Source organism: Vombatus ursinus, unplaced genomic scaffold, assembly GCF_900497805.2.
Source record: "Vombatus ursinus unplaced genomic scaffold, bare-nosed wombat genome assembly UNPS02014793.1, whole genome shotgun sequence".
NCBI classification, from domain to species: Eukaryota; Metazoa; Chordata; class Mammalia; order Diprotodontia; family Vombatidae; genus Vombatus; species Vombatus ursinus.
The window spans coordinates 20714306-20740996 of record NW_020954571.1 but is presented as its reverse complement, the minus strand read 5'-3'; the positions used below and the strand labels follow the sequence as shown (position 1 = coordinate 20740996).

The window sequence follows — 26691 nt, the reverse complement described above, 5'->3', positions numbered from 1 at the left end:
TTGGTCTTTACTCAGGTAAGTCCCCTGCTTCTTTGTGACCACAATTCCTCTCTGTCCTGGAACTGGGACTGGGAACTAGGGCTTTTGCTCCCTTGTAATTACAAGTGTTCCTCTCCACTCTGGAATTGTGACCTAGAATTGGGTGATGGGCAATGTTGTTGCCAGATGGCACCTGGTCCTGCATCCACTGTTACCACAGGGTTCCCCTAGAATCTCTTTCTGACCAGGTAGTCAATCCTCTTACTGTCTCTGGGTGGCAACAGATCCTGTTAATGCAGCTACTGCTGCACTGTGTCCTGGGCCCACAGCTGGTACTGTATCTTCTATGCTCCTGCCCAGCCCCTACCTCAGGACCACATATCTCTCCTTCTGAGCTCCTAAGTTTTCCTGAGCTGGAAAAATGTCTCAACTTGACCTTTTGTTGGTTATGTTGCTTTAGAATTCAATTTGATGTGTTATTCTAAAGGTGTTTAGAGGGGAATGTTAGGAGAGATCAGCTAGAATGCTCTTTATTCTGCTTCTCTGTCAGCCTCTTTCTGAATCATCAAGTAGGATCCATTTTTGAGGAAGCAACACAAGAGATAATGCCTTCTCTCTCAAACTACTTTGTATTTAACTACTCTGTACATACTTTATTCCCTTTACACCGCATATATTTATACATGTATTTGCTGTCTTTTCCATTAGAATGTAAGCTCCTTTCATCCATTATGCTTGCATTCCCAGTACCTTGCACAGTGCCTCACACAAAGCATGTCCTCGATGGCTCTAGCATCGATAGGCTCAACAGTTAACAAAGAAGGGAACAGTAACGAGATAGTACATCCTCATTCCTGGGCAGCCGGGACTGGAAAAGGTGTCTTAATTAAGGTTCAAACTCCACATATTTTAGACCTCATATAACTGAACAAAAATCTATTAAGTACTTACATGTACTTACAAAGATGATAAGACATGGCCCCTGTCTTCTAGGAACTTATATAAGATATGCACTCAAATAACTATAGTACAAAATAGATTTTAAGTATAAAACCCCACTAACAGCCAGCAAAAACAGCAAAAATATTACTTGTTAAAATCAGCTTAGGTTCAAAGGGACATTCCATTGAGCCAAAACTAGGAGCTTTTAATTTCAGTTAGAAAGATCCCTCTTCCCTAAAATTATCAAAAGAGATTTTATAATTTTATGTTAAATATGGTTAGAAGATATATGCTTCAAATACTTCAATAATATTATGGAATGAGAATGCATAATATTATTAAATAATAAACAAATAATGATAGGAAAATAAAAATTACTTGGCCACATAATTGGTACAAATGATAGCAGAGCCTACAAATATGCATGTATATTCTTCGGTGTATATTTATGTTAGCAACCTACAGTAATTGAATAACTCTAAAGGTACCTTCCATTGGGCATCTCTGGTCTTTGCAATATAGTCTTTAGAGATTCTCTTCTTGCTTGGTTGGTTTCTTTATCTACATATAACACTACAAGAGAAAAAAAAAACTGCAATCAAAAACCACTCAGGGACGTATGTTAATATTTGGCCATTTCTGTATTTTTATAAATATTTATTTTTAAAGAGACACATGATAAAAGCAAGTTGTACTATGTTACAGTATACTTGGAAAAAGAAAGCTGCTCTGGAAACCAGAATCAAATCTGAATAGTCATGTGATCTAATGTCATGTCACTGGCAGGTTTATGTGCACACTGTCAGAAAAGATACAAGCAACATCTAAGTGTGCCACATTGCTGTCATTGCCTGTTAATGGCACTGGCAGTCATGGTGGTAAAAGCCAGAGGCCTTTATTGCTTTGTATTTGAGGGGATTTACTGCATTTTCTTGCGCCTAAGAAGCGAGTGATAATGATAATGTGTGGCAGAGTGCTTGTCTTTTCTGACAGGCTCAGTAATTTAATCCTCCTCTCCTGCCACAACATGCAATAACAGAGGCATCTAGTGCATGAGGTTCAGGAAATCCAAGGGCTGACGTTTACTGGGGGTGGGAGTGAGGGTAGGAACGAAAGAAAGGGTCAGGGTTGGGGAGCAAAAGAAGATATTTTAGTATTTAGGGATTTGTCTTTTGTTTTTTAAACAAACGTCTAGCATAAATGAGTAAGGTCAGAGTAGATCACAGTGACCAATCTAAACTTCAATCAAGATGATTAGCATGGATAAATTACTTTATTAATACTTATTCCATCAATAATTTGGAAAAACCAAATAAAAAGTGCTATTCTTTGGATTTTTGAACCTGAAAATTTTTTCACTTCAATTTAGGATTCATTTTCTCCAGATAACTTTCAGTCTGTATCTTAGCCCTTAAAGGCATTTTTCTAATACCATTTTTGAGGAAAAAGCTCCCCTACAACCAAAGACATAAAATTAGAGATTGCTCCTGATCAAAGGTATATGAACAGTCTGAGATACCAGGATAATTCTAAACGCAGATCTTTGTTCTCCATTAGGAGAAAGTATACTTCATTACTGAGAATATATTTTTTTTCCCAGGCAATATAATTTTTATTCTCTTCAAATAGTGCTGCCATCTCAGCTTCATGGTAGTTACTTAAACATCCTAGATAACCAAAGTCAAGTAGCCTCAGTAGCATGTAAACAGCTTCTTTTTAAGATAGAGAAATTTATGAATAACTGTGAAAGGCAGAAGAACTATCAGAAAGCTATTTTTACTAAAACATTCTGAGAAATAGTTGCAATACCTCAGCAAGGATGAACTACAAAAGAGTAAATAGGCTTAGAAAAATTGTATCCCTGAATTAATACCCAATATACAGCCTGACAGACCTGAGCTACAGAACTCCAAATTCTGCTTAGTATCTCTGAGATGAGTAAGTAAAAATCACAACAGAGTTGGGATTTATGGTATCAATGGAACAAACAGGATACCTATAGCCTATAATTCTGGCTTATCTGCTGGTTTCTGAGTTATTCTGGCTACTTCCTTTGACTACTTTCATCTCCATTTTCTGATTTCTAAAATGGGGATAATATGAAAGGACCAATTTTAGAGGGTTACTAAAAAAGAATAGCTATTAAGAATGAACAATAACTATCACCAACAACAAGTTATGGCTTAAAAGTATTTTGTAAATAAAAGTACAGAATTTTAATACAATGTACTATGTATCCATTTGTTACTTGATTATGTTATTTTCAGGCATGCTCTGGACATTACTTTATTGCTTAAAGGTTATCACATCAAATACTAACTTTCTGTTTTGGCCTTCCTGAATCAGGAAATAGTTGACCATAAATAGGTATAATTTTTCTATATCCTGATAGTCCATCAGAGGAATTTCAGGCAGTTTAAGGGTAAAGATTAGACCAATAATAAGAAATTAATAAACCTAAAAATCTCCATCTAATTTAAATAAAAGTAAGTTTTGCCAGTCAGTTATTACCTAGGGCAAAGTAGTCAGTGTAAGTCAATCCTTCTTTTCAATTGACCAAGAAAAATTCATTTATTGAACAAATATTTCCTTCTACTATGAGCCCAGACTTTCTTTGACTTTCATAAAAAAATAGCAAACTCTGTTAGAAACTGTATGGCAATATCAGCTCTGGGATATTTTAATTCCCTCTAACTAAAATGCAAAAGGAAGCGGACTGACACTTCTCACACCCATTTGTAAATCACTACCAATTGGACTGGATGTCCCATTAAGAATTCCAACTCAGACTCATAGTTCTGACCACTATAATCATCTTGTACTCATGGTCTACTTCCTTTAATCCAGCTACTTAGGTCTTGTTGTACTAGTTGACAGCAATTAATTATTTGTATCCATTTCTGGAGATGATCCAACAACTTTCCAAACTAGTTCTCCTGAAGACTTTAAGTTGACATAACTCTCCCTTCTTCTTTTCCCCACTTAGACACTTCCTCACTTAGAAAATATGCTGTTTAACTCTTCTACTTGTCTGAATTTTGCATAAGCTCAGTAACTAGATAATAGTTCTTGGGTTATTTCACTCTGGGAGAAGTGGGTCACATATACTCTTGTCTTTATTATGTCTTTATTATGACCCTATAAAGATCCTCAAGCTTCTCAATTCCACAAATTTCACAAAAAGGTATTAAATGTTTCCTGTGTATGAAGTATTATGCTAGAAGTGGGTAACTGTTAATACACAGACAAATATAACACATAATATTCCACAAGTGGTCTAGTTAGAAAGGTACAAATCAAAGTGCTATGTGAGGTCCAAAGAGGAAGGCTGTTACTTGAGTGAGGTCAGGGAAGTGTTGGCTAAGTTGGCTTTTAAAGGACTTGTAATGGGGTGGAGCCCAGATGGTGGATTAGAGGTCAAACCCATCCAATCTTCCTCAACATTCTCTTCCAAACCACTTTAAAATCAAATTGAATTTTGGAATGGGACAGCCAACAAAAGGTCAGGGTGAGACATTTTCTCAGTTTAAGACAACTCTGGAGGTTGGAAGGACAGGTCTGTGACACTGAGGTGGGGGATGGACTGGAGCAATTGCAGCAGCAAAACCAGTGGTGGTGGACCTCAGAGGTGGCTGTGACAGTGGCAGCAGAAGCTTCAGGAGTTCTCAGCCCAGAGATAATAAGGGGGTTGGGACATATGGTCAGAAAGAGATTACAGGGGACCCTTTACTGGCACCAGGCACAGCTGGCATTTGTAAGTCTATTGCCGATAGACAGTTCTGGGTCACAGTTCCAGGGCCAAGAGGAGCACTTGTGCTTGTGGCTATGGGGAAGCAGGGGCCCTTCCTGGGTAAAAACCAAAACGCAGACCAGGAGAGCAGTGACCACACCAAAAACTTGCAGACCCCAGAACTAGTTCTGGAAATAGCAGTTAATAGAAAGCCTGAAGTTTGGGACAGTACCTCCTCACCCTAAAGTGAAAAGAATCGAACTTTAACATAAAGTTCAATGTCAAGAAATAGGCTTGAAAAATAAGCAAGCAAAATAAACAAACAAAAAAAGAACTTGACCCTAAAAAGCTACTATGGTGGCAGGGAAGACCAAGACACAACCTCATGAGAAGACAACAATGTGAAAACAGCTACAATCAAAGCCTCAAAAGAAAATGCTAATTAGACCCAGGTCCAACAAGAATTCCTGGAAGAGTTAAAAAAGGTGACAGCAGTAGAAGAAAAATTGGGAAAAGAAATGAGAGTGATGGAAGAAAATTATGAAAAGAGAACTAATAGGCTGGTAAAAGAGGCACAAAAAATACTGAAGAAACACTTTAAAAAACAGAACTGGCCGAATGGCAAAAGAGACACAAAAATTCACTGAATAAAAGAATTCCTTAAAAATCAGAATTGGCAAAATGGAAAAAGAAGTAGAAAAAACAAAGTTTACTGAAGAAAACAATTCTTTAAAAATTAGAATTGGGCAAATGGAACTGAGACTTCAAGAAACAATAAAACAAAGTTAAAAGAATAAAAAAAACCCCAAGAAAATGTGAAATATCTCATTGGAAAAACAACTGACATGGAAAATAGATCAAGGAGAAAAAACTTAAGAATTTTATTTGACAACCTGAAAGCAGCAATTTTAAAAAAAAGAGTCTAGACATCATATTTCAAGAAATTATGAAGAAAACTGCCCTGATATCTTAGATCCAGAGAGTAAAATTGAAATTGGAAGAATTCACCAATCACCTCCAGAAAGAGATCCTGAAGTAAAAACTCCCAGGAATACTAGAGCTCCCAGGTTAAGGAGAAAATATTGCAAGTAGCCAGGAAGAAACAATTCAAATATTGTGGTTACATAATTAGGATCAAACAAGATTTAGCAGCTAGCACGTTAAAGGGGCAGAGGGCTTGGAATATGACATTTTGGAAGGCAGAGGAGCTAGGATTATAATCAAGAATAATTTACCCAGCAAAACTGACTAAAATCCTTTGGGGAAAAATGGACATTTAATGAAACAAAGTACTTGCAAGCATTTTTAATGAAAAGCCCAGAGCTGAATAGAAAATTTGACATTGAAACACAAGACTCAAGAGAGGTACAAAAGGTGAACATGAAAATCACAGAAGACTCAATAAAATTAAACTATTTATATTTCTATATGGGAAGATAATAATGTAGTTCCTAAGAACTTTATCATTATTAGGGCAGTTAGAAGCAGTCTACATAGACTTAGGGTATAGGTGTGAGTTCATTATGTCGGGATGATCTTACAAAAAAAAATGAAGGGGTGAGAAAGATGGATGCCCTGGGAGAAGTGGAAAGGGAGAGGTAGAATGGGGAACATTATCCCACATAAAAGAGGCATGCAAAGAAAAACTTTTACAGTGGAGAGGAAAATGCATGGGGATCGTGGGCAATGCTTAAATCTTTCTCACTGGAATTGGTGGGCAATGCTTAAATCTTTCTCACTGGAATTGGACTATATATGTATATATACACATACACACATACACATACACATACACACACATATATATGCACACATATATACACATAATATGTATACACATATACACATACCGATACATATATACATACATACATACATATATGTGCATACACACATCTATATTTACACACACACACACACACACAGGTGGATGTAAAAATCTATCTTACCCAATAGGGAAATAGGAAGGGAAGGAGCTAAGAGAAAAAGGAGAATGATAAAGGGAGGGAAGATAAGAGAGGCAGAAGCAAGGTGGTCATAAGCAAAATACTTTTGAGGAAGGGACAGGATAAAAAAAGAGAGAGAGAGAAGGATAAACAGAAGAAAATAAGAGGGAGGAAAATATAAAGTTAGTAATCATAACTGTGAATATAAATGGGATGAGCTCATCCATAAAATGGAAGCAGATAGCAGAACGGATTAGAAACCAGAATACAACAATATGTTGTTTATAAGAAACATACTTGAAACAGAAAGACACTCAGAGTTAAATAAGAAGATGGAGCAGAATCTATTATGCTTCAGATGAAGTAAAAAAGGCAGAGGTAGCAATCATGATCTAAAACAAAGCAAAAGCAAAAACAGACCTAATTAAAAGAAATAATCAGAAAAAACTGTATTTTAATAAAAGGTACCACAGACAATGAAGTAATAATAAAAATTTTTACAGCAAATTTCTCTGATAAAGCCCTCATTTCAAAAATATATAGGGGACTAAGTTGAATTTATAAAAATAAGAGCCATTCCCCAATTGATAAATTGTCAAAGGATATGAACAGGTAGATTGCAGAAGAATAAATCAAAGCTATTTATAATGATAAGAAAAAATGCTCTAAAACATTGAATAGAGAAATGCAAATTAGAACAATTTTGAGATGCCATCTCACATCTATCAGAAATGAGAAATGTTGGAAGAGATGAGAGAAAATAGCACATTAATGAACTGCTGTGAAGTTGTGAACTGGTCCAACCATTCTGGAGGACAATTTGGAACTTTGCCCAAATAGCTATAAAATTGTGCATACCCTTTGATCCAGCAACACCATTATTAGGTCTGTATCCCAAAGAGATCATAGAAAAAGGAAAAGGACTTATATGTAAAAAATATTTATAGCAGCTCTTTTTTGGTGGGATCAAAGAATTAGAAATTGAGGAGATGCCCATCAGTTGAGGAATGGCTGAACAAGTTGTAGCACATGATTGTGATGGATAAGAAATCACGGGGGGGATGGTTTCAGAAAAACATGGGAAGACGTATTCGAACTGATGCAAAGTGAACAGAGCAGAACCAGGAAATCACTGTATATAGTAACTTGATGATTGACATAATGATGATCAACTGTGAAAGACATAGCTACTCTGATCCAAGAAAGTTCAAAAGGACTCATGAAAAATGCTATCAGCCTTCAGAGAAAGAATTATGAACTCGTGAGTGCAAATTGAAGTATAGTTTTCTCATTTTATTTTTGTTGCATTTTATGCAATATGTCTAATATAGAAATATGTTTTGTGTGATTTCACATGTGTAGCTGATTTCATATTGTTTGCCTTCTTAGTGGATAGGAAAGTGGTGACAGGGAGAGAGAGAATTTGGTACTCAAAATTTAAAAAATAATGTTAAAGATAAATAGTAAATTTTTTAAAAAAAGAAAAAAAAGAATGACAAAAATGTAAAAGACATGTGAGAAATTCAACAGGCCAATATAGGAATGAGGACATTCTAGACCAGGAACTCCCAACCTTTTTTTGTGTGTGTCACAGAGCCCTTTGGCAGTCTGATAAAGCTTATGAACTCCTCAGAATATTGTTTTTAACTGTATAAAATACATAGAATTACAAAGGAAACCAATTATATTGAAATACAGTTCTCTCTCTCTCTCTCTCTCTCTCCCTCTCCCTTGCCCCTCTCATAGGCATTTAATAAATGTTTACTGACTGACTGACAGAAGAATGTAGGATATGTGGGAACGAGTAGGTCAACATAGAGTGTGTAGAGGAGAATAATAAGAAATAAGGCTGCAAAGGTAGGATGATGCTAGACTGTAGAGAGCCTGGCATATTAGGTAAAGGTGTTTGAATTATGCAGTAGGCAATAGGGAGCCACATTGGATTCAGAGAAATTTCAAAAGGAAAACCAACAAACAAATAAACCTCACAAGACCATGACTTAAAAAAAGATTAGTGCAGTAAAAGACGGGGAAAATTCTCCAAAAGTTAAACCATTTATACAGATTACATTGTGTTAAGATTTTTACATATACTTCAAAAACATGCTTCCAAAAAACTGCAAAAAATCTCTGGACAAATGTTGCACATAGGTGATTTTAATTTTTCTATGATTTTAAAAGTTTCTCTGATTTTTGCAGAATGATTTAACTCAGTATACATAGTACTCTACTGATGGCATAACAGTGATATAGCCCCACCAAAAATCCTACTCCAGTGCTTCATTGTGGCATGAAGGTGACTACAAGTTCTTGAAAGCCATGCCAATGACTTGACTTCAACTCAATAAGCATTGTTCATTACTGTGTGCCACTGTGTTAAGAATGACAAACTCCAATAGTTCTCTAAAATATAGAAGGTCTTTGAGTATGGGACCCAGCAATGGATGCTGTCTGTTATTTCAGGATCAACCTTGAGTCTGGGGAAGGCTAATGCTAGAAAGTTTGCAATGATTGCAAACAAAGTTATAGATTTTTGGGGCCACTCCTAACTCATGAAATTATTGCACATGCACAATAAATGATATGTTATGTATGTGTGTCAAATGACATTTTACACAAACATAAGAAACTCATTAATAAGGCATTGGGGAGTTTCAGTGTGTATCAGTGGAAGGGGTATTCATACTGATGAAATCTTAATACATGAAACATACTATCATGTACATTGATTTGGCTAAAGTTGTGAAATGGCAAAATGCTATTTAAGATAATTTTGTTATCAGGGTTCAGACAACCTTAAATCACAGGTAGTTTAATAAACAACATATAACACATGTGTGATAAATGACACATTGTGTAATATTACATGGCACATTGCCTATTATAATGTAATATTATATAATAAGTCACTATGGGTATATTTGTGAGTGGGAATATTTGTTCAAAATACCTTCTCTGTAATATTCTTTTCTATTATTCTAACACTCTAGAACCCAAATTTCTGCCATCATTAACTCTGAACTTACATATCTTCTTCATCTACATAGTTTAACTTCAGTTTGTCCAAATGATCAATACTGAGTCCTTAGTGACCAAGGTTTCAGATCTATATAAGTTTTATAAAATCTTAGAAGATTTCATTAATCTTTTTTTACTTCTACCACTGTCAATTCCCTAGAAGGTTCATATTCAGTCAAGATAACATCCTTTAGACCCGCTATCATTAATCTTATTTCTAAACCAGTTTCTTACCTTCTCAGCACTCTCAGAGCAATATCTTCAAGACCAATGAAATATAAATGTTTTGTCCTTGCTACCAATGTCTATCAACTGAATCTAACCTTTGGTTTTTTTCACTGATAGTCTCTGGTCCTAAGAACATACACTTCTTGGTAGATAAAATTGGCATCACCAAATCTTAATGCACCTAAGGTCCTGGCTTTAGCATACAATTCATTTTGTATAGACATAAGTAATAATGCTTATTCTATTTCTGGTGGAAAATAAAACACTGCCAGATTCATTTAATCTCTCCATTGGCAAGGTGTTCACACAACAGAGTTTTTGTTACTGGTTCTCCTTTAAATTTGCCATTTATATAAAAAAAATCAGCCAAGGGATAAATTACTTTTATTATAGTTTAATGCAATTTGGAAAATGTAAGGCTATATTAAATTGACCCCACAATTGAAATAACAAATGACAAGGGCACAGTAAATCATTACAGTGATTAGTCTGATTGTTGGTTTTTAAATAAAGATTACAGGATCCTTTTTGCATTGGAAAAGATGTAAATATAACATTTTAAAATTAACATTTTCATAATGCCATACCACTTTAGTAATAAATAAAATAATAAAATCTTCAATAAGGAAGTATTTACTAAAATTAATTTTTCTCAAATTTTCTGAGGCTTTATCATTTGAATATTATCCCAGATTTTATTTAGGGGACTATTACTAAGCTTCTAAGATCAATGTACATTTCTTTATTTTTCTTCTCAGGTAAATCTCATTTTTATTAAAGAAAATATTCAATTAACCTTGAATAGTCTATATAGTCAAATCTAATTAGGTGTGAATTGGGGATGGAGTAAAGCTATAGTAAACACTCTCTACTGAGTTCATTACTAACATATTATTGGCTTTCTTCCTGACATCAAATAGGTGATTCATTAGGAATAAGCAACTACTCTTACAACACCAATTAGATGACCAAGTATCTTGAAATAGCAAGCATATAAGAGAATAAAGTAACCACATGGGAATGATCTAAAATGTGGGACACTGGAGCACTTATGACAGAAACATTTCCAGAAAAGAATCTGCTTAGCTACTGCAAATTTAAGAACCTTTACACATTTTAATAGTGATTGAATAATCTAGAAGGTCACATGGCTATTTTTCAACTGGCAGTCAATACAGAAGAAATTAAATACAAATCTGCTGTTGTATTAACCAAGTGGCTTACTATTAATCTGTAAAAATGATAAAGGAAAAAATTTTTTTTGCCTTCTTTCTTAGATTTCTTTGTTAAAATTTGTCATCATAATAATTAGCTAATTTCAAGTATTATTTTGATATATAACCACTATGCAGATGTGGAACTTTGGCACTTGATGAAACTCAGATTTCAGAAAGAATTATGTGAAAGCAAATAGACTAATCATTGGAAAGTAGTGATAAGTCCTGAATTCTAGTCCTGGTCACACTGGATATAATATCTTGACCACGAATGGCTATTATATTTCAGCCTGTCTAACTCTGAAGTAGTTATAATGATCTCTGTGCCACCCTAATACATAAGATTATTTTGAGAATAATGGTGAAAGGAAAGGAAGGTTATAAAAGTTATTAAACTGATTATTTTTTCTGAGGGGTAAACTGAAGCTGAGAGTTTTAATGATCTTCTGGGGCAACACAATGAACTATAATCAGAAGCAGAAGTTTGCTTTTCTACTTCTACATTACAGGACAGGGCTGCAAAACTGATGGTTAAATCATGGCCCAATGACAAGTATCATCTCTTAAAGAAGAGGGGCAATTTATGAGATTGGTATGACTAGGAATTTCAGTGTTCTTCTTAACAAGAGCTAGTTAGTCTAACTCTACCCTAGGGCTTCAAGGAAACTCTATAAGCACTTTTTGAATCAGTGCCATGGCAGTTTGACATGGAATTTTGGTATTTCATATTTGCCACAGATGATCGGTCATTAGTCTCATAATCTTTAGAGAAGCTGATTTATCTGAATGCTTGCTTCGTTTGGACTGGTCCAGGAAGCCTTCATGCATCTCTCTGATAGCTCCAGCTCTAGAAGATCAAAAATCTGTGTGCTGTTCTGAATAGATGTTTGGTGGGGGATTACAGAGCACTGTAAAGATCTATACTTTTCTCCCAGTTAAAATCTAACTACTTAGAAATGTAATGTAGCCACATTTTAAGCTGATATTAGAAATTTCTGAGCATAAAGACTACAGCTACATCTACATACCAAGCCAACTAGTTGAAAAGTGGAAAAACACTCAGCTAATAAAGTAGTTATTTGCATTATATCACCAAAAAACTGAGTCTGACTTCTTGAAATGACTAATTTTTTCAATAAATTAACTGGATGATCCCTCCATTTGATATTTTTGTCTTTGTCCTCAAGCACTCGGAGAGCACTCTGTCTCTCCCACCTCATTGTAGAACATAAGCTACTTGGAGGCATTGTTTCATTTTTTTTCTTTGTATTTCCAGTACCCTGCTCACAGATGCTTAATAAACATAGTTGAATTGATTTAAACTGTGTAGAATGATTGAAAAGGTGTTTTTCTTGGGATGCAACACCTGTATCAGAAACAATGGGGAGAACTGTTTATAGAATTCCACTGCCCTTTGGGGGGAGCTCTCTTAACCCTATAAATTCATTAATGATTTTTTCAAGCTCCCTTCCGATAAACTCACTGGTTACAGGTTGTATTGTTATAAATGTGCAGCTAGAAATCCTCTATGATTTTTCATAGGTATGCGAGAATTAATTTTTTTCTTTGTTCTCCCAACCCAGTCCAATCATATAGTACAGATTTTTTTAAAAAGACAAAAAAGGCATGCTATACACAATACATCATACATACCATTGCTGTAATTATAATATACCCACTGTCCACTTTTGGGTTTTGGAAGTGACACTGGTGTCTCTTCTGCGGGAAAATTGTAGAAACGGCATTCTACAAATAGGCGTTGTATAGTGTCATCCATGGCTACTCGGGAATCATTGAGGCTTAGAGCTATAATCTCAATCCGAATTTTTTCTGATGGCTGTTAAAAAGTGGGGGGGGGGGATAAAAAGCACTTTATTCTAAGCTTTTAGTGTCAATTTTAAACAAACATGAAGGGCAATAGGTTTCCTTTTTGCAACACACTGTACACTATTTTCCAGTAACACATGATAGATTATTCAAGACAGAAAGAGAGAATGAGATTCCAATGCCCCAGGGTTTGAAGTTAACAGTGTCATGGCAATAGTTTCCTGATTTACATTTCAGGCTATAAATACCTCACTAGTAGTCCATCAGGAGTGAAGATTATGAGATCTTCATCTGTGTCTGGTTTCTGAATCACAAGTATTAGTTGCCTTTATTTCAAACAATATAATGAATTATTGTTTATGATGGTGTATTTATCTAATCTACAATACTGGAGAAAGTTTCACTAATTCACATATCAAAGCTTTCCGATTGGATGAATATCACATTATTCAAAGGCCCGTTGAATACTTCAGTAACATTTTAAACACATAAAAAGTTATATTAATTTTTCTATCTTATATTTTTGGTCAATCTACATAAATACATTTTAAGGCCAAAAGATAACATTTATATTTGATTAATATCCATAAATTTATCTGAAATTCATTTCCTCTCCTCTTCTGCTTTAAAAAAAAAGCTTTAAGTTGGGGGTCAGTGCATAATATCACACCATAAACAGGTGCTTGGTACTAACTCCTTACTTCTGTTAGTTCTAACTTTATGAATGACCACAGTCTTCTAATAAGTTGTACATGTTATGAACATTATTATTGTCACAAATGTTTCCATAAGAATGATTTAAAAGAATAGAATATGATGTAAAATTAGGTTTTATAGTAAAAAAGTCAAAAGAAGAGTTGTGATTAATAAAAAGAATGAAGCCTCCCACATTTATGAGATGTCAAATTTTCTTTACAACTTTTAAGGTATTCTTTGCATCAAGTCTAAATTATATCACCTTAAATAATAATTAGAAACTGGAAAGTAAGATATATTTAAGAAGATGAGATTTTAGGAGTTAAATTCAAATCAGTGTACAAATCTGTCAGAGTAATTACTTAGATATTTCAAAGCATATTTTATAATTAATCAAATTGAAAACCCTAAGTATTCTATTGTAAAAATATTCTCCATAAAGAACAATTTTCATTGCTGTCAAGCCCCTTCAATATTTGATGAAGTAATTTTGCCCCCTCCTTTCAAAAGACATTTTCTTTTATTATGTATTCTAAGACACTTTAACTAAAAACCCAAATCTGAATATTTCAATAAGGTTGTTTTATTATTCAGTAGATTCATGGAAATTTTACTAGGATGACAGAAAAAATTCCACACCATTCTGTCTCCACTAATACAGGTACAAGGCTGCAGCTGGCAATATTACTAGGATTAGCATAGTATGATGAAATATTTAAAGGAAATTTTTTTCTAAAACCTAATAAATCAAATGACTGCCAAATGTCATTAAAGTGATGGTCTTTGACTTGAATATGCTTTTCATATTCAAATTTGAAAAGAAAGAGATGAAAGCCTGGAAAGGTTACTCGGTTTCAACTAATAACCTCAAGCACTCTCCATTCACATGCATAAAAAATGAAATTGGCTCTATTGTCTAATCTCACTTCAGAAACAACTCATCTCTTCTTGCACAAGGCTAGTGTAGTAAAAGAAATATTTTAAATGATATTCTTTTTTTATTTTTTGCAAAATGTTTTGTGGTTGTCAAAACTATTTCCCATTCACACAGTTTATACATACAACTCAAAAGTGGTATAGTACATAATTAAGTCTTCTACATTACTTAAAAATTCACTTGACAAACTTGGTATTGCCATAAAAATAACGTTGTAAAAAGTATTAACATCGTTGCATAAACAGACTATTTGGAAAACAACTATAAAGAGGCAAAAAATAATTATATATACACATAGCTTTGTAGGTTGTAAAGAAAAGGAGCTATCAAATTGCTTAGGCAAAAGAAGACAAACGAATCATTAAATATCAAGGGAATTCAAATGTGTTTAAATTCATAGTTCATTAATAATATATTAACTATAGGGGTCATATATTTAAAATTTTGCAATATTTTAAGAACTGACTTAGGCCCTAAAATAAGGTAATGCAATTATTAAAATCCAAATGCTAGACATCCAGACACCGAAATATGTGCCTTTTTCCCTCTACCAGTTTTCTTGTATTAAAAAATCTTGATTTTTAAGTGGCTTTTGTAATTTAGGACATTGAGATTTCTTTGTCCATTGTAACAACTGTATTTTCAAACACTAAAAAAATGTAGCTTTAGACAATTCTCATAACATTTAAAGACTAACATTCATGGTGTTTGGAGTATTCTTTATTCCAGGTACTTTCCCCTAGGAGTACCTAGGAGGCTATGTCTCCTTGTTTTTATTTTAAATTGTGTTTGTGTGTGTGTGTGTGTGTATAAAAAGTACTGTACAGGGGTCAGGTAATTAGTTCTAGTCTTAGCTCTACCACAGAATGGCTGCATGACCTTGAACAAGATACTTAATTTCCCTAATCTCCAATTTCATCATTTGTAAAATGAAATTATAAAAGATGACCTCTAAAGATCTCATCTAGCTTTAAAATATTTATTCCGTGATTTACCATCAAATGATGCAAAGAGTGACAAGTTTATGATTTCAGTAATTTATCAGATAAAGTTAAAAAGGACAAGTGATACAGATAATACAAAAAATGACGAGCACGGAGAAAATTAAGCCAAAAGAATATTTCTGATAAAACAGGGATGGCATAGGAATTTAAAAATACATTCCGGATGACATGTGCACTTACTTTTGTTTCCTATGATGATTCTAAATGTTTTATAAACCAAGAAATTTAGGAATCCTAAATTACAATGTGATTTAACAGATTTTAACTTAAGATTACTGGTAGGAGAAATATACACGTTCAGGCCTCTGATGATTGATGTAGTGCCTTATAAGGGTTGGCAGTGTTAGTATATGCAGATGGATTGATTCACAATGCTGGCTAGGGATCACCATAATAAGAAGTCAGCACGTACAGAGCCTGTTGGAAGCAGGCACTATCCCTATAGAGCATCAGTATCTTTCAGATAACAACTGCCAAAACTAAGAAGAAAAATAAAATTGCTAGCTATTGCCTTCCTGTTCCAATACCACTTCTGGTTCTTGACCAATCATAATTCATATTTGATACCATATTTTTCAGCAACACCTGCACAGACTGTTCACCTTATCCAAGACTTTTGGTTTGACATATAGTAGGGTGCCACTGAATTTTTCTTCTGGTTTCAACAGTGACAGTAGCCAAATGGAACCTTTAATATTATATTTCTAAAGGGATAGGATCTGGACTGTGATACTGATAAAGAGACTGCTCAGGTGAGAAAACAGCACTCTACTAATGCACCTTCTTTGCATCTGATAGTCACTGAGAAATTAAGTGACAAAGAGCAGTACGTCAAAGAAAAGACCTGAACTCAGATATTCCTGGCTTTGAGGCTGGTTTTCTATTCATGACAGTATGCTGCTTCTGTTTTTAAAACTATATATAATTTGATGGTCTTAAAGATCAGATTTGAACAACAAACTAAAAGAATGTTTTTGAGAAGTTATGTTTTTTTACTTAAGGAAAAGTACTTATTTAGAAGCCACTGTACATATAACTTTATGCTAGAAATCTGAGTTACAAAGGAAGTAGAAAATATGATCCTTGCTCTCTAGAAGTTCAGATTCTAATAGGGGCAAAAAACAAGGGTAAGTACTTGACTCTAGTACAAATTCTCTTTATAGAGCTCTATGCAAATAGAAGCATTAATGAATGCTAATTGATGACCATGCTGATGTCAACTTTTCCCTATCTCTCCACTCCAGGCAGGGGATAGAACGAATCTGACTAAATAGAATACTCCCTCTTCTCCCTAACCCTCATCATTGAATCTTCTTGTCTTTCTAGCTTCTACCTTATCTTTGTTATTACACATTTCGGTTTAAAAGGTCTTTACTTTGAGTTCTTTGGGGGAAATAAGGGTAAACTGAGACAGCTGTCTGTTATATATACATTAATCAGCAAAATATTTATTGAGTAGCAATACTGGAATGGGAGGTTTAAGGGAAAAACAACAATTAGTAAAATATATATATATGCATGTATGTATGGACATACACATACACACAAACACACATATCTTTGTCTTCCAAAAGCTGATTACTAGTTTAAGTTAAATCTCTTCCTTGATTAAGGTCACTAGTATATGAAAATGTTTATATTCTTGAGGAGTATGAGCTAGCAGCAGCAAACACATTTTTGTATGACTAGTGGCCCTATTTAAAAACAATTATTTGTCAATATACCTATGCATATCTTCATAAAGGCAAATATCAATCTATTAAACTGATTATATTCCAAAAGTTCCTTTCTAAGTTGGTTATTTGAAACTTGGAATACATTTTCCCATTGTTTCTCTAGAAAGAATGTTATAAATGGTTAGGCTTTACCACAAAACCTCATTAATATATAAAGTATCAGAAATATAGTACTATAGTATTTCACCATATGCAATAATGTTTCAAATAAAGAATAAATTCAAGGGTTCTAATGAGGGATACCAGAAATACATCTCCTTCAGATGTTGATCTTCATCATGTGCTGGGCAGCAGGAACACTAGTTCCAAGCTAGGTGGCAGCTCGTATGATCTGAAGCAAGTTCTTCTGGCCAGGGCAGGATCTAGGAAGCAGGTGAGGACTGGGGGAGGTCACAGGGGCCAGGGCTTCCTGCCAGTATAAATCACTAGGAATACTTCTTGGTCCCAGGCTGGTCTCACTGGTTCCCTTTCTTCTCTTTCAAGGATACCAGGGAACTGTACACATATACCCGCTTCCCTTTTTACTGCCACCACCAATTACTTTCAACCAGTCCTACTGTAGAACAGAATTCAGTCTTTTAGATTTTCTTTCTTTCTCTTGACCACTCACTCCTGTTCCTGAAGCATATGCCACACTTTGACATTTTTTAAATATTCATATCAGTATCACAATGAGGAAAATATTTTTCTCCTTTGTTCTGTCCTACCAGCTCTTTTTTTTCAGTTAGAGACTTTATAGGAAAAGATAATGAACAGAAAATATGTATGATGGTAGTGGGTATCAGTATAAAAAGATTTAAGCAAGGTTCATCTAAATTTTCAAGGAAAATCCAGCTTCCTCAACTATCCTGGGAATTTCTTTTTAGGAGGTAGGATAGAGTATGGGTGGAAGAATAAGATGGGATCTCTTGTGGGGAAAGGAATGGAGATGAAATGGCTAGGAATACTATTAATCAATCATGTCACAGGAAATGTGTTTAAATATTGATGCTTTACATACAGGTAAAATAGTTCCTGCATTCAATAAATTTATATTCTACTGGTGAGACCAGTGTGGATGCTAGAGGTTTGCTTCCTGCTCTCCTACTCTTTTCTCTTTCTCTACTTCAGGTGAGTACTAGGAAAAGGTAAGAAGTGCAGCTTAGAGCTGAAGGGAGGAAGGCTCCATCACATAAGAAGGGTAATGGTGGTGGAGGAAGGATAGCTATTGTTCTCCTAGACACCTGTTACCAAAACCATTTATTGTTGATTCCAGCCCTTTCTGAAGCTTGGCCTACACTCCAGATCACTATTGTTTCCTTTCCCTCTAGCTTTCCTTTTCTGCTTTTTCCTTCCCATGAAATTCTTGGCCATTCCTGCCCATCTCATTGTTAGAGTTTTTCCCATATGGTGTGATGCAGCTATCAGGTCACCAAGATGTCTTTTCCACTTATAATTTAGAGGGGGTCCAGAAAATCATATCTCAAAGTGGACTGGGGATTGGCACATAGGACTAAGAGGGGTTCACAGCTACTGCTGGTATTATTTTAGCTACACTGTAGGATAAAAATTCATTTGTGAGTTTGCCTGACTCAAGCTATTAATTAAAATATTGCTTTATGGGAAAAAAAGTAATCTGAGATCCAAAAACCCATTTAAAAAGAGGTTTTTAGAACATAAGTCATTTATAAGTTCAAGACACCCTACATAACAATGTCAGACAGAAAGATATTATCGCCCCCCACAAAAAAACTCAAGTGTGAGACACAGAGATTTTAAAAGTTCCTAAGACTTGTGTTTCTCCAGTAGCAAATCTATGATACTCCCAAAGTTATGTATTAAATATTCTAGTAGGTTTACTAGAGATAAAAGATACTTTTATTCTGGACTAGATTCTATCTAGAGAGATGAAGGAGGGAAAGAGCTTCTTAAGTCAAGGAAGTATCATAAGAAATAGTTAAGAACATCTAAATTGAAAGCTTAGAATCACAGCAATATAATCACAAGAATAGAAGAGATTGCCACAGATAATCTAGTGTGACAAATGACAGATGAAATGACTCAGGAAACTAAGGTTTGATCTTCTGAGCATATCAATTTATTAAACAACGTATGCCAATTGTTCACCAAACTGGGACCAGACCTCCTCAGCTTAGTCCTGAACCCCGAATATAGGAAGAGAAAGACTTTTATATATTGAAAACAATTAATCAAATAAGGCCAATTAAACTACATTAGGTAATCTGATTTCTAATTGGAGGAAAGATTAGGCATTTTCCACATTGGGAGGGGGAGAGTGAATACAATTCCCTGAAATCAGAAAAAGATGTGTCCTACCTCCTTTACTCCCATTTATCTATGAACAATCAAAGGAACATGGAAACAATGATTGATCAGTATGAGGCCAGTTTTCAGATAAGACACATGGGTTGCTTTAGATATACAACTGTGAGAAAACTCCTTGCATCAATTTTTGGACCTAACTGGGTTTCTAGTCAGCATAACCTGGGTCCTTAGTTAAGGTCTTTAAGCAGCAGGTAGAGGTGGTAGCTTACTAGCCACACAGGGCTACATTCAAACAATACAATAAGGTTTTCTCTCAATTCTCCTAATTGAATAGTTTTCTAAAGACAGAATTTGGACTAGACTCATAACTGAATAGAAACTAAGCTAGCTCCAGAACTGAGTCACAAGAGGGAGTCAGTGTGGTTTACTCAATTCCCACGATTAACCATTTGCTGCCCTAAACCTCTGAATTCCCTTACTAGTCAACCCTCATTTCTACACACAGCACTTCATTTAAAGCATTCTGGTCAGAAAGGTAATTTTCCTTGTTTGAATGTTTATAAGAAAGATTTAGCAATTTCTCTCAGTAACCCATCGAGGCAGTACCATAGTGGATAGAGAATTGGTCTGAAAATAGGGAAGACCTGGGTTTAAGTTCCACTTCTGACACATACTGGCTCTTACTCGATCTCTTAGTGCTCTAAGTAACCCTCTGAGACTATAAATTTTGGAGAAGATGCTGACATGTATTGATCAGCAACACAGAACTTCCTTTCAGCTAGGAGTTCCGTACAACAATGATATCACAGGTCCTGTCCCTATTCCTATCTCAGTAAGTCATTATAATACCTAATAACTCTTGCTTGTTTAAAGTTCATCTTGGTAATAAGAACCCATCCTTCTTGTTTCAATTTAATCCTGTTTTCTCATGCCCTGCATTCAGATATATTCTAAAATACAATGCCCTTGTTTAGATCTTTAACTAGAACAGATGACCAGTATCTCTCTTAGGACACTGAAGTTTAGAGAGTACAAACAGTTAACATATGCACTCCATAGGTAGAGTAGAAAGAGGAGAAAGAAGCCATCATTTCTAAAAGGTTTTCTCCTTCTGGGACTTCCCTACCAGGTCTCCTTATATGCTGAAGGAGGAGGGGGAAGAGGTTTGAGTTCTGGGTCCCCTCTTTCCTTTTACCCATGAATAAGGTCTATCTTGTCCCATCTCGCCTCTCTCTAGGGCTTTCCTTCCCTATATCCATTCCAGGTGGGTCTCCTGTCTTCTTCTTTCCTCCCCTGCCCATATCTACCCTTAGCAAAGGTGAATAATCTTAGTGCTACCTCCTCTCCTGTGTTGTATAGTACTAATGTCCTTTTCAAAGTACATAAGAACTATGGGATTTCAAATCCTGAGGGTTGGAGTAAGTGACTTCTTAAGATACTTTCCAACTCTGAGGCTGCATCCCCCAAGTCACTATGGTAACTAATTCACCCTCCTAGTCAGGTGAATTTGTCATAATTATTTTTTATTCTTACACAGTGAATTAAAAAGTTGTTTTGAGAGTATATTTCATACTGCTTTCTCCAGTTGTATTTTCTACTGATTACATAGATGCAGAAAGACAGTGGTTATAGCTCTGGATACTAGATTATAACTTCTGTTAGCTTTGAATGTTTGTTTTTTAGTCTTTTTCACCAAAATGATCTTTAGTCCTACTATGACTTAGCAGACTATATCTGAGAGTTTTCATGCCTACCAATTCATCCACTTTGGAGAACCTGGTGATAGGTCTCTTCACATTTAGCGAGGCGGGTTCTCATATGATAGCTACACACTTTGAGCCTTTTCAGCTTGATAGGACCAGTCAGAAGGCTCACATAGCCTTCAAGAATGCATGGTCCACTCCACCTCAAAATAAGTTGCTGGAATAGCACATTCATGAAGCCAATTGGCATTACCATTAAAGCCTTTAGAGAGGGAGTAAAATTGGTGCATAGGTTAAAAATGAACAGTCATAAAATGTGCACATAAGTAGGCTATATTCTCTTTCAATCAGGCATGATAGCTCAGGTGGTGGTCAATAAAGTATAGAAGCCTGGTGACATGTTTTAAAACTGCCTAGGCAACACCAAACAGATATGCCTCATTGCTGCCAGTTCTCTTTAGTATGTTTTGAAATGCTTCCACCTTATTTACATTAAAATGTCAAATAGTTATTTGAAGCATTAATATAGAATTTAATAATATGATTTTTAGAGTGATTAGAAACTTTACATGAAGGATAAATTAATAGGATAATTTCTAGTTTTGAGATAGCACTCAACTCAGAAATCTCATCTTGTACTCTGCATGCATAATAAAGGAAGTGGCTCACCTGATGGGAGATAACATTTGACTTCCAAAATAATTTTAAAATTCTTAAGGAATGAATTCTAAAGAAACAAATTGGTTTGTGCATTATGGCTTTCAAAAACTATTTTACCGAATGGCAAAGCTGCAGCCATCTGGGAATGTTGGCTTATATTATTCAAGAATACCTAGTTTCCAAATGAAATTGTAATTTAGACAGATTGAATATGGCAGCTTTTACAAAACTGCTATTAGTACTAGCAAAATGCACTTATCTATAATGAAGGGAAAAAAAGCTGTAAATATATACAGTAGAAAAGAAGACTCATTCTTGCATTAGCTTTTTATTCCCCATTCCTGCCTTGTGGGAAACTGTGAGTTTGCAGCAATATATTTGATTGTGAAAATTCAAAGCTATATTACTCAAATGGTAAAGAAAAAATCAGGGATAAGACATAATAGGAGAAGAAGATTGTTAATTTCTTTTTTAATGCCATAGCAAATGCAAATTTGCCGTTTTGATGTCTATTTTGGGGACCTGAAACAAGGCTTTTAATCAATGTATTATACATCAAATTGATACTGTTAACTTCTGATTATTCAAATTTGTAAAATATTCATAGAGAACTGTCCAAAGTTTTACATTTCCCAGATTTTTTTTCCCATTAATTATCATGCCTAGAAGCTTTTTCATAAAAGCAGCAGCCATCAGGCTGACTGAACCTGACAAGCTAGCAAGGCCCAATTACACTGGCACTCTGTGGCACTTTGATGTAGTGGAAACGAAAAGAGATAGGGGCAAATTGTATAGCACATTATGTTAATGACTTGATTTAATCCAGCCACTAAACTTTATGTAGCCTGTTAAAAAAGATGCTAACACTAATTACACCACTTTGGAAAGGAAAGGAGGGGACAAGCGTTTCATACTGACAAAGTGAAGCTCATAAATGTTGTAAATGAAATGAAACAAAATGAAGTAATCTATGATTAATTATACATCACAGACATGAAGAAAAGAGAAAGAAGTGAGTGGTACCGCTAAGTACTGCAAAATCTGTTAGATTCCTTTTTACAATCAACATATCTAAGAAATAACCATAGGCTGTTTGATTCTGCAACATGAAAAAAGGAAGAGCAAGATGTTAAATGGCTTAAGCAGTGTGCCATGAAATTCAAATACACAGAGTAACTGGCATAACTGATATTTGTCTTAGAGATAAGAGAAACATACTTTTTATATTAATGTAAGCTCATGGTTAGAACTTGATGCTTTTAAATAAACTACACTTGGAGATTCATAAATTTACTTCTCATCTAGCAGATTGAAAACTGAATTACAAAAATTACAAATTCCAAGCAAACCAATGTGAAGTCTCTTATCTCTGATTAGGAATTAAGAGATGTGAGTTCTGGTTCCAGTACTTTCACTTAATAGTTGTATGACTCTAAACAAGGTCCTTAACCTCTGTGAATCCCATTTCCTTAAGTCTCAAGTGAAAGAACTGGACCAATGAACTCCAAGGGTTCTTTCCAATCTTAACATCCTATGAATCCATAATTTTAGTACCAACTCTAATTTTGCGACCTTTTAGGATGTCCCCAATCATTGTAAAGTGTTATGAAATTTCAAAAGACAATTTAAAATAAGAACATAACATTTAGCACTTTTTAAACAGCAGGCAGGGGGCAGCTAGGTGGTGCAGAGTACCAGCCCTGGAGTCAAGAAGACCTTGAGTTCAAATCCAGCTTCAGATATTTACTAGCTGTGTGATCCTGGGCAAGTCACCCTACCCTGTTTGCCTCAATTCCTTATCTGTAAAATGAGCGGGAGAAGCAAATGGCAAACTACTCTAGTACCTTTGCTAAGAAAACCCCAAATGGGGTCATGAAGAGTTGGACACAACTGAAATGACACAACAACAACAACAAAATGGTAGACAGGGGTGGTTGGGGAGGGAATCAAGTCTAAAGAGAGGTAACCACTGTAAATATAGTTGAAGATAAAAAATCTGAACTACCTTAGATTACTTGTAAGAGAGACAAAAGAAGAACCAAATAGGAAATTCTTCTAAGCTTGAAAACTTTCTCTGAACTTCTCTAATTGTCATTCTCTCTCAATCTTATAGCTCCTTCTCTGCCGCCTAGAAACATTCTTGATTCTTCCTCATTCTTAAAAAAAAATATCACTTAACCCTTATTATCTCCTATCTTCTTTTCCTCTTTTCTTGAACAAATTCTCCTTCATTTAACAATCCCTTTGAATGTGGTTTCTGACCTCATTGCTCAAACAAAATTATTCTCTTCGATGTTATGTTTTTTTGTTTTTCTTTTTGTTTTTTGGCAGGGGGACCCAAATTCACTCTGCAGCATTTGATACTATTGCCTCCTTTTGGGAAAAATCTCTCCTTTTTTTGTGACACTGTTCTTTCTTGGTTCTTTTCCCATCTGTCTGGTTTTTCTTCCATGTTCCATTCTCTAATAATGAATGTCCATCAAGATTCTGTCCTGGATTCTATTCATTTCTTTCTACTTTCTCCCTCTCATCAGCTGCCATGAGCTCACCTGTTACTTCTACTCAGATAACTCCGAGATCTATAGATCTAGCCTTAGTCTCTCTTAGCTCCAGACCCACATCACCGACAGCTTATTGGACAATTCAAACTAGACATTTGAAACTCAAGAACAGATAACTCAAACTCAACATATTCAGAATACAGCTCATTAATTTTTCTCCCAACTGATCCCCTCTTCCCAACTTCCCTATTTCTGCTGAGGGTGCCACTATCCTTCCAGTTACTCAGGCTTACAACCTTGGAATCAGCCTTGACTCTTTACTCTTCCTTACCCACCATAACTAACCATCTGCCAAACCTTACTGACTGACTACCTCAAGAAGAGTTCTTATATTCTTTCCCTTATTTCTAGTTATACAGTCATCAGCTTAGTTCAGGCTCTCATCACTTCTTGCCTGGACTATTGCAATAGCTTCCTAATTGCTCTCCCTGCCTCCAGTTTCTCCCCTCTCTAATTCCTCTTCCACAGACTGCCAAAGAGATATTCTTAAAGCATAGGTCTTATCATGTGATTCCCCTACTTAAGAAGGTCTGGTGGCTCCCAAGTACTTTTAGGATAAAATATAAACTCCTCTATTTGGTATTTAAAATCCTTCACAATCTGGCTTCAACTTACCTTACAGGCCTTCTCGCACACTATTCTTATTCATGCATTCTATGTTGCAGCTAAACTGTTCATCTTGCTGTTCTCCATCCAATATATGCCATCTCCCATCTTGGTGCCTTTACAGAGGTTGTCCTCCATGCCTGGAATACAATCTCTCCTAACAACTTCTTATTATCCTTGACTTCCTTCAAAACTCAACTCAAATGCCACCTCTACACAAGGAGCCTCCTGATCTCAACTGATAGTGTTCGCACTTAGAGTTACTATCCATTTACTTTATATGTTTTGCACTTACTTCTATATATATATGTTGTTTCCCCTGATGGAATATGTTTCTTCAGAGCAAGGACTGTTCCGTTTTTGTCTTTGAATACATAGCACCTAACAGTGCACATAGTGAGTGCTTAATAAATGCTTTTTGAATAAACAAGTCACCCTATTAAAATAATTTGTAAAATATATGTGCTACAGAGGATTCTGGGAAGATGGTGGAGTATCTGGTCAGAAAACTTTCTTGGCTCCAAATTTCCTCCACAAAAAAGGACAGAACATCATCTCAGAACAGCAGAAATAAACATGGGGTAAAGTAGTTGTCTTCCCAAGACAATCTGAGAAGTCCCCAGGAAAGACCTAACCTCCAAGGGTGGAAGTTCAGCCTGAGTGAAGTGCAAACACCACCAGGCTGACTGCAGAATCAACAAATAACAAGCCTTGAGGGCAGCTGAGTTGAAAGACAGCCTCAGCCTTAGAAACTTACATTTTGCCAACAGTGTGGGGGTTTCCTGAGTGAGTAGGAGAAGACTGAAGACATTCCACTGTTGAGGGAGGCTAAGCAAGCTGTGCTGACCAGACTCCACCAGGGCTGTGACTTTGAGGAGAAGGAGCTACCACACACCTGGTGAGTGCAGCAGTGAGTGGCGGGGACCCTGTTAGCTATGGGCACTTGCAGGACAGCAGAGTCCCTGATTTCAGTTCCAGGGCAGAGAGGACAGCTGTAGTTTGCAGCTACTGGAACGACCGCAGGGAGCAAGATCACTTGTGACTGGGGGTCCTAGCCATGGCTTAGAATGGGAGACGAGAGCCCAAGATTGTGCCATGAGACAGGCATCAGAAAATAACACTAAGAAGGACCCGAGACTTGGGGCATCATTCCTCATACTCAGGACTACAACTTGATTACATTAATAGCTGCTAAAAACAAAATGAAACCAAACATAATTAAATAAATAAAAATGAGTAAGCAAAGGAAAAAGAACCCAACCATAGATAGTTATTATGGGGATAGAGAAGATGTGGGTTCATATTTAAAGGATGATAATGGAGCTAAAAAAGTTACTTCTTTTTCAATTAAAAACATCAAATGATCCCCCAGCAAAAAGCAGTTCTTAGAAGAAGTCAAGAAGGACTTTAAAAATCAAATAAGAGAGATTGAGGAATAATTAGAAAAAACAGTAAGAGCAATTCAAGAAAATCAAGAAAATTATGAAAAGAAAGTCAACCAACTTGAAACGGAAAATCAAAAACTTAAGGAAGAAAATAATTCCTTGAAAACAAGAATTGGGCATGGGGAGCTAATGACATTCTAAAACACCAAGAAATCACAAAACAAAATCAAAACAATGAAAAAATAGAAAAG

At 35.4% G+C, this 26691-nt stretch overlaps 1 protein-coding gene across 3 annotated transcripts in view; it reads right to left on the bottom strand.

The window, feature by feature from the left end:
• The window catches only part of RPGRIP1L (RPGRIP1 like), a 131397-nt gene that overhangs the window by 13710 nt on the left and 90996 nt on the right, over positions 1 to 26691 (bottom strand). For all 3 annotated transcript variants that reach the window (XM_027869632.1, XM_027869634.1, XM_027869633.1), the window contains 2 exons: positions 12714 to 12897; positions 1410 to 1494 (listed from right to left, as the gene is read on the bottom strand). In XM_027869632.1, coding sequence (XP_027725433.1) covers positions 1410 to 1494; positions 12714 to 12897 — 269 coding nt within the window. The remainder of the gene's footprint in view (positions 1 to 1409; positions 1495 to 12713; positions 12898 to 26691) is intronic.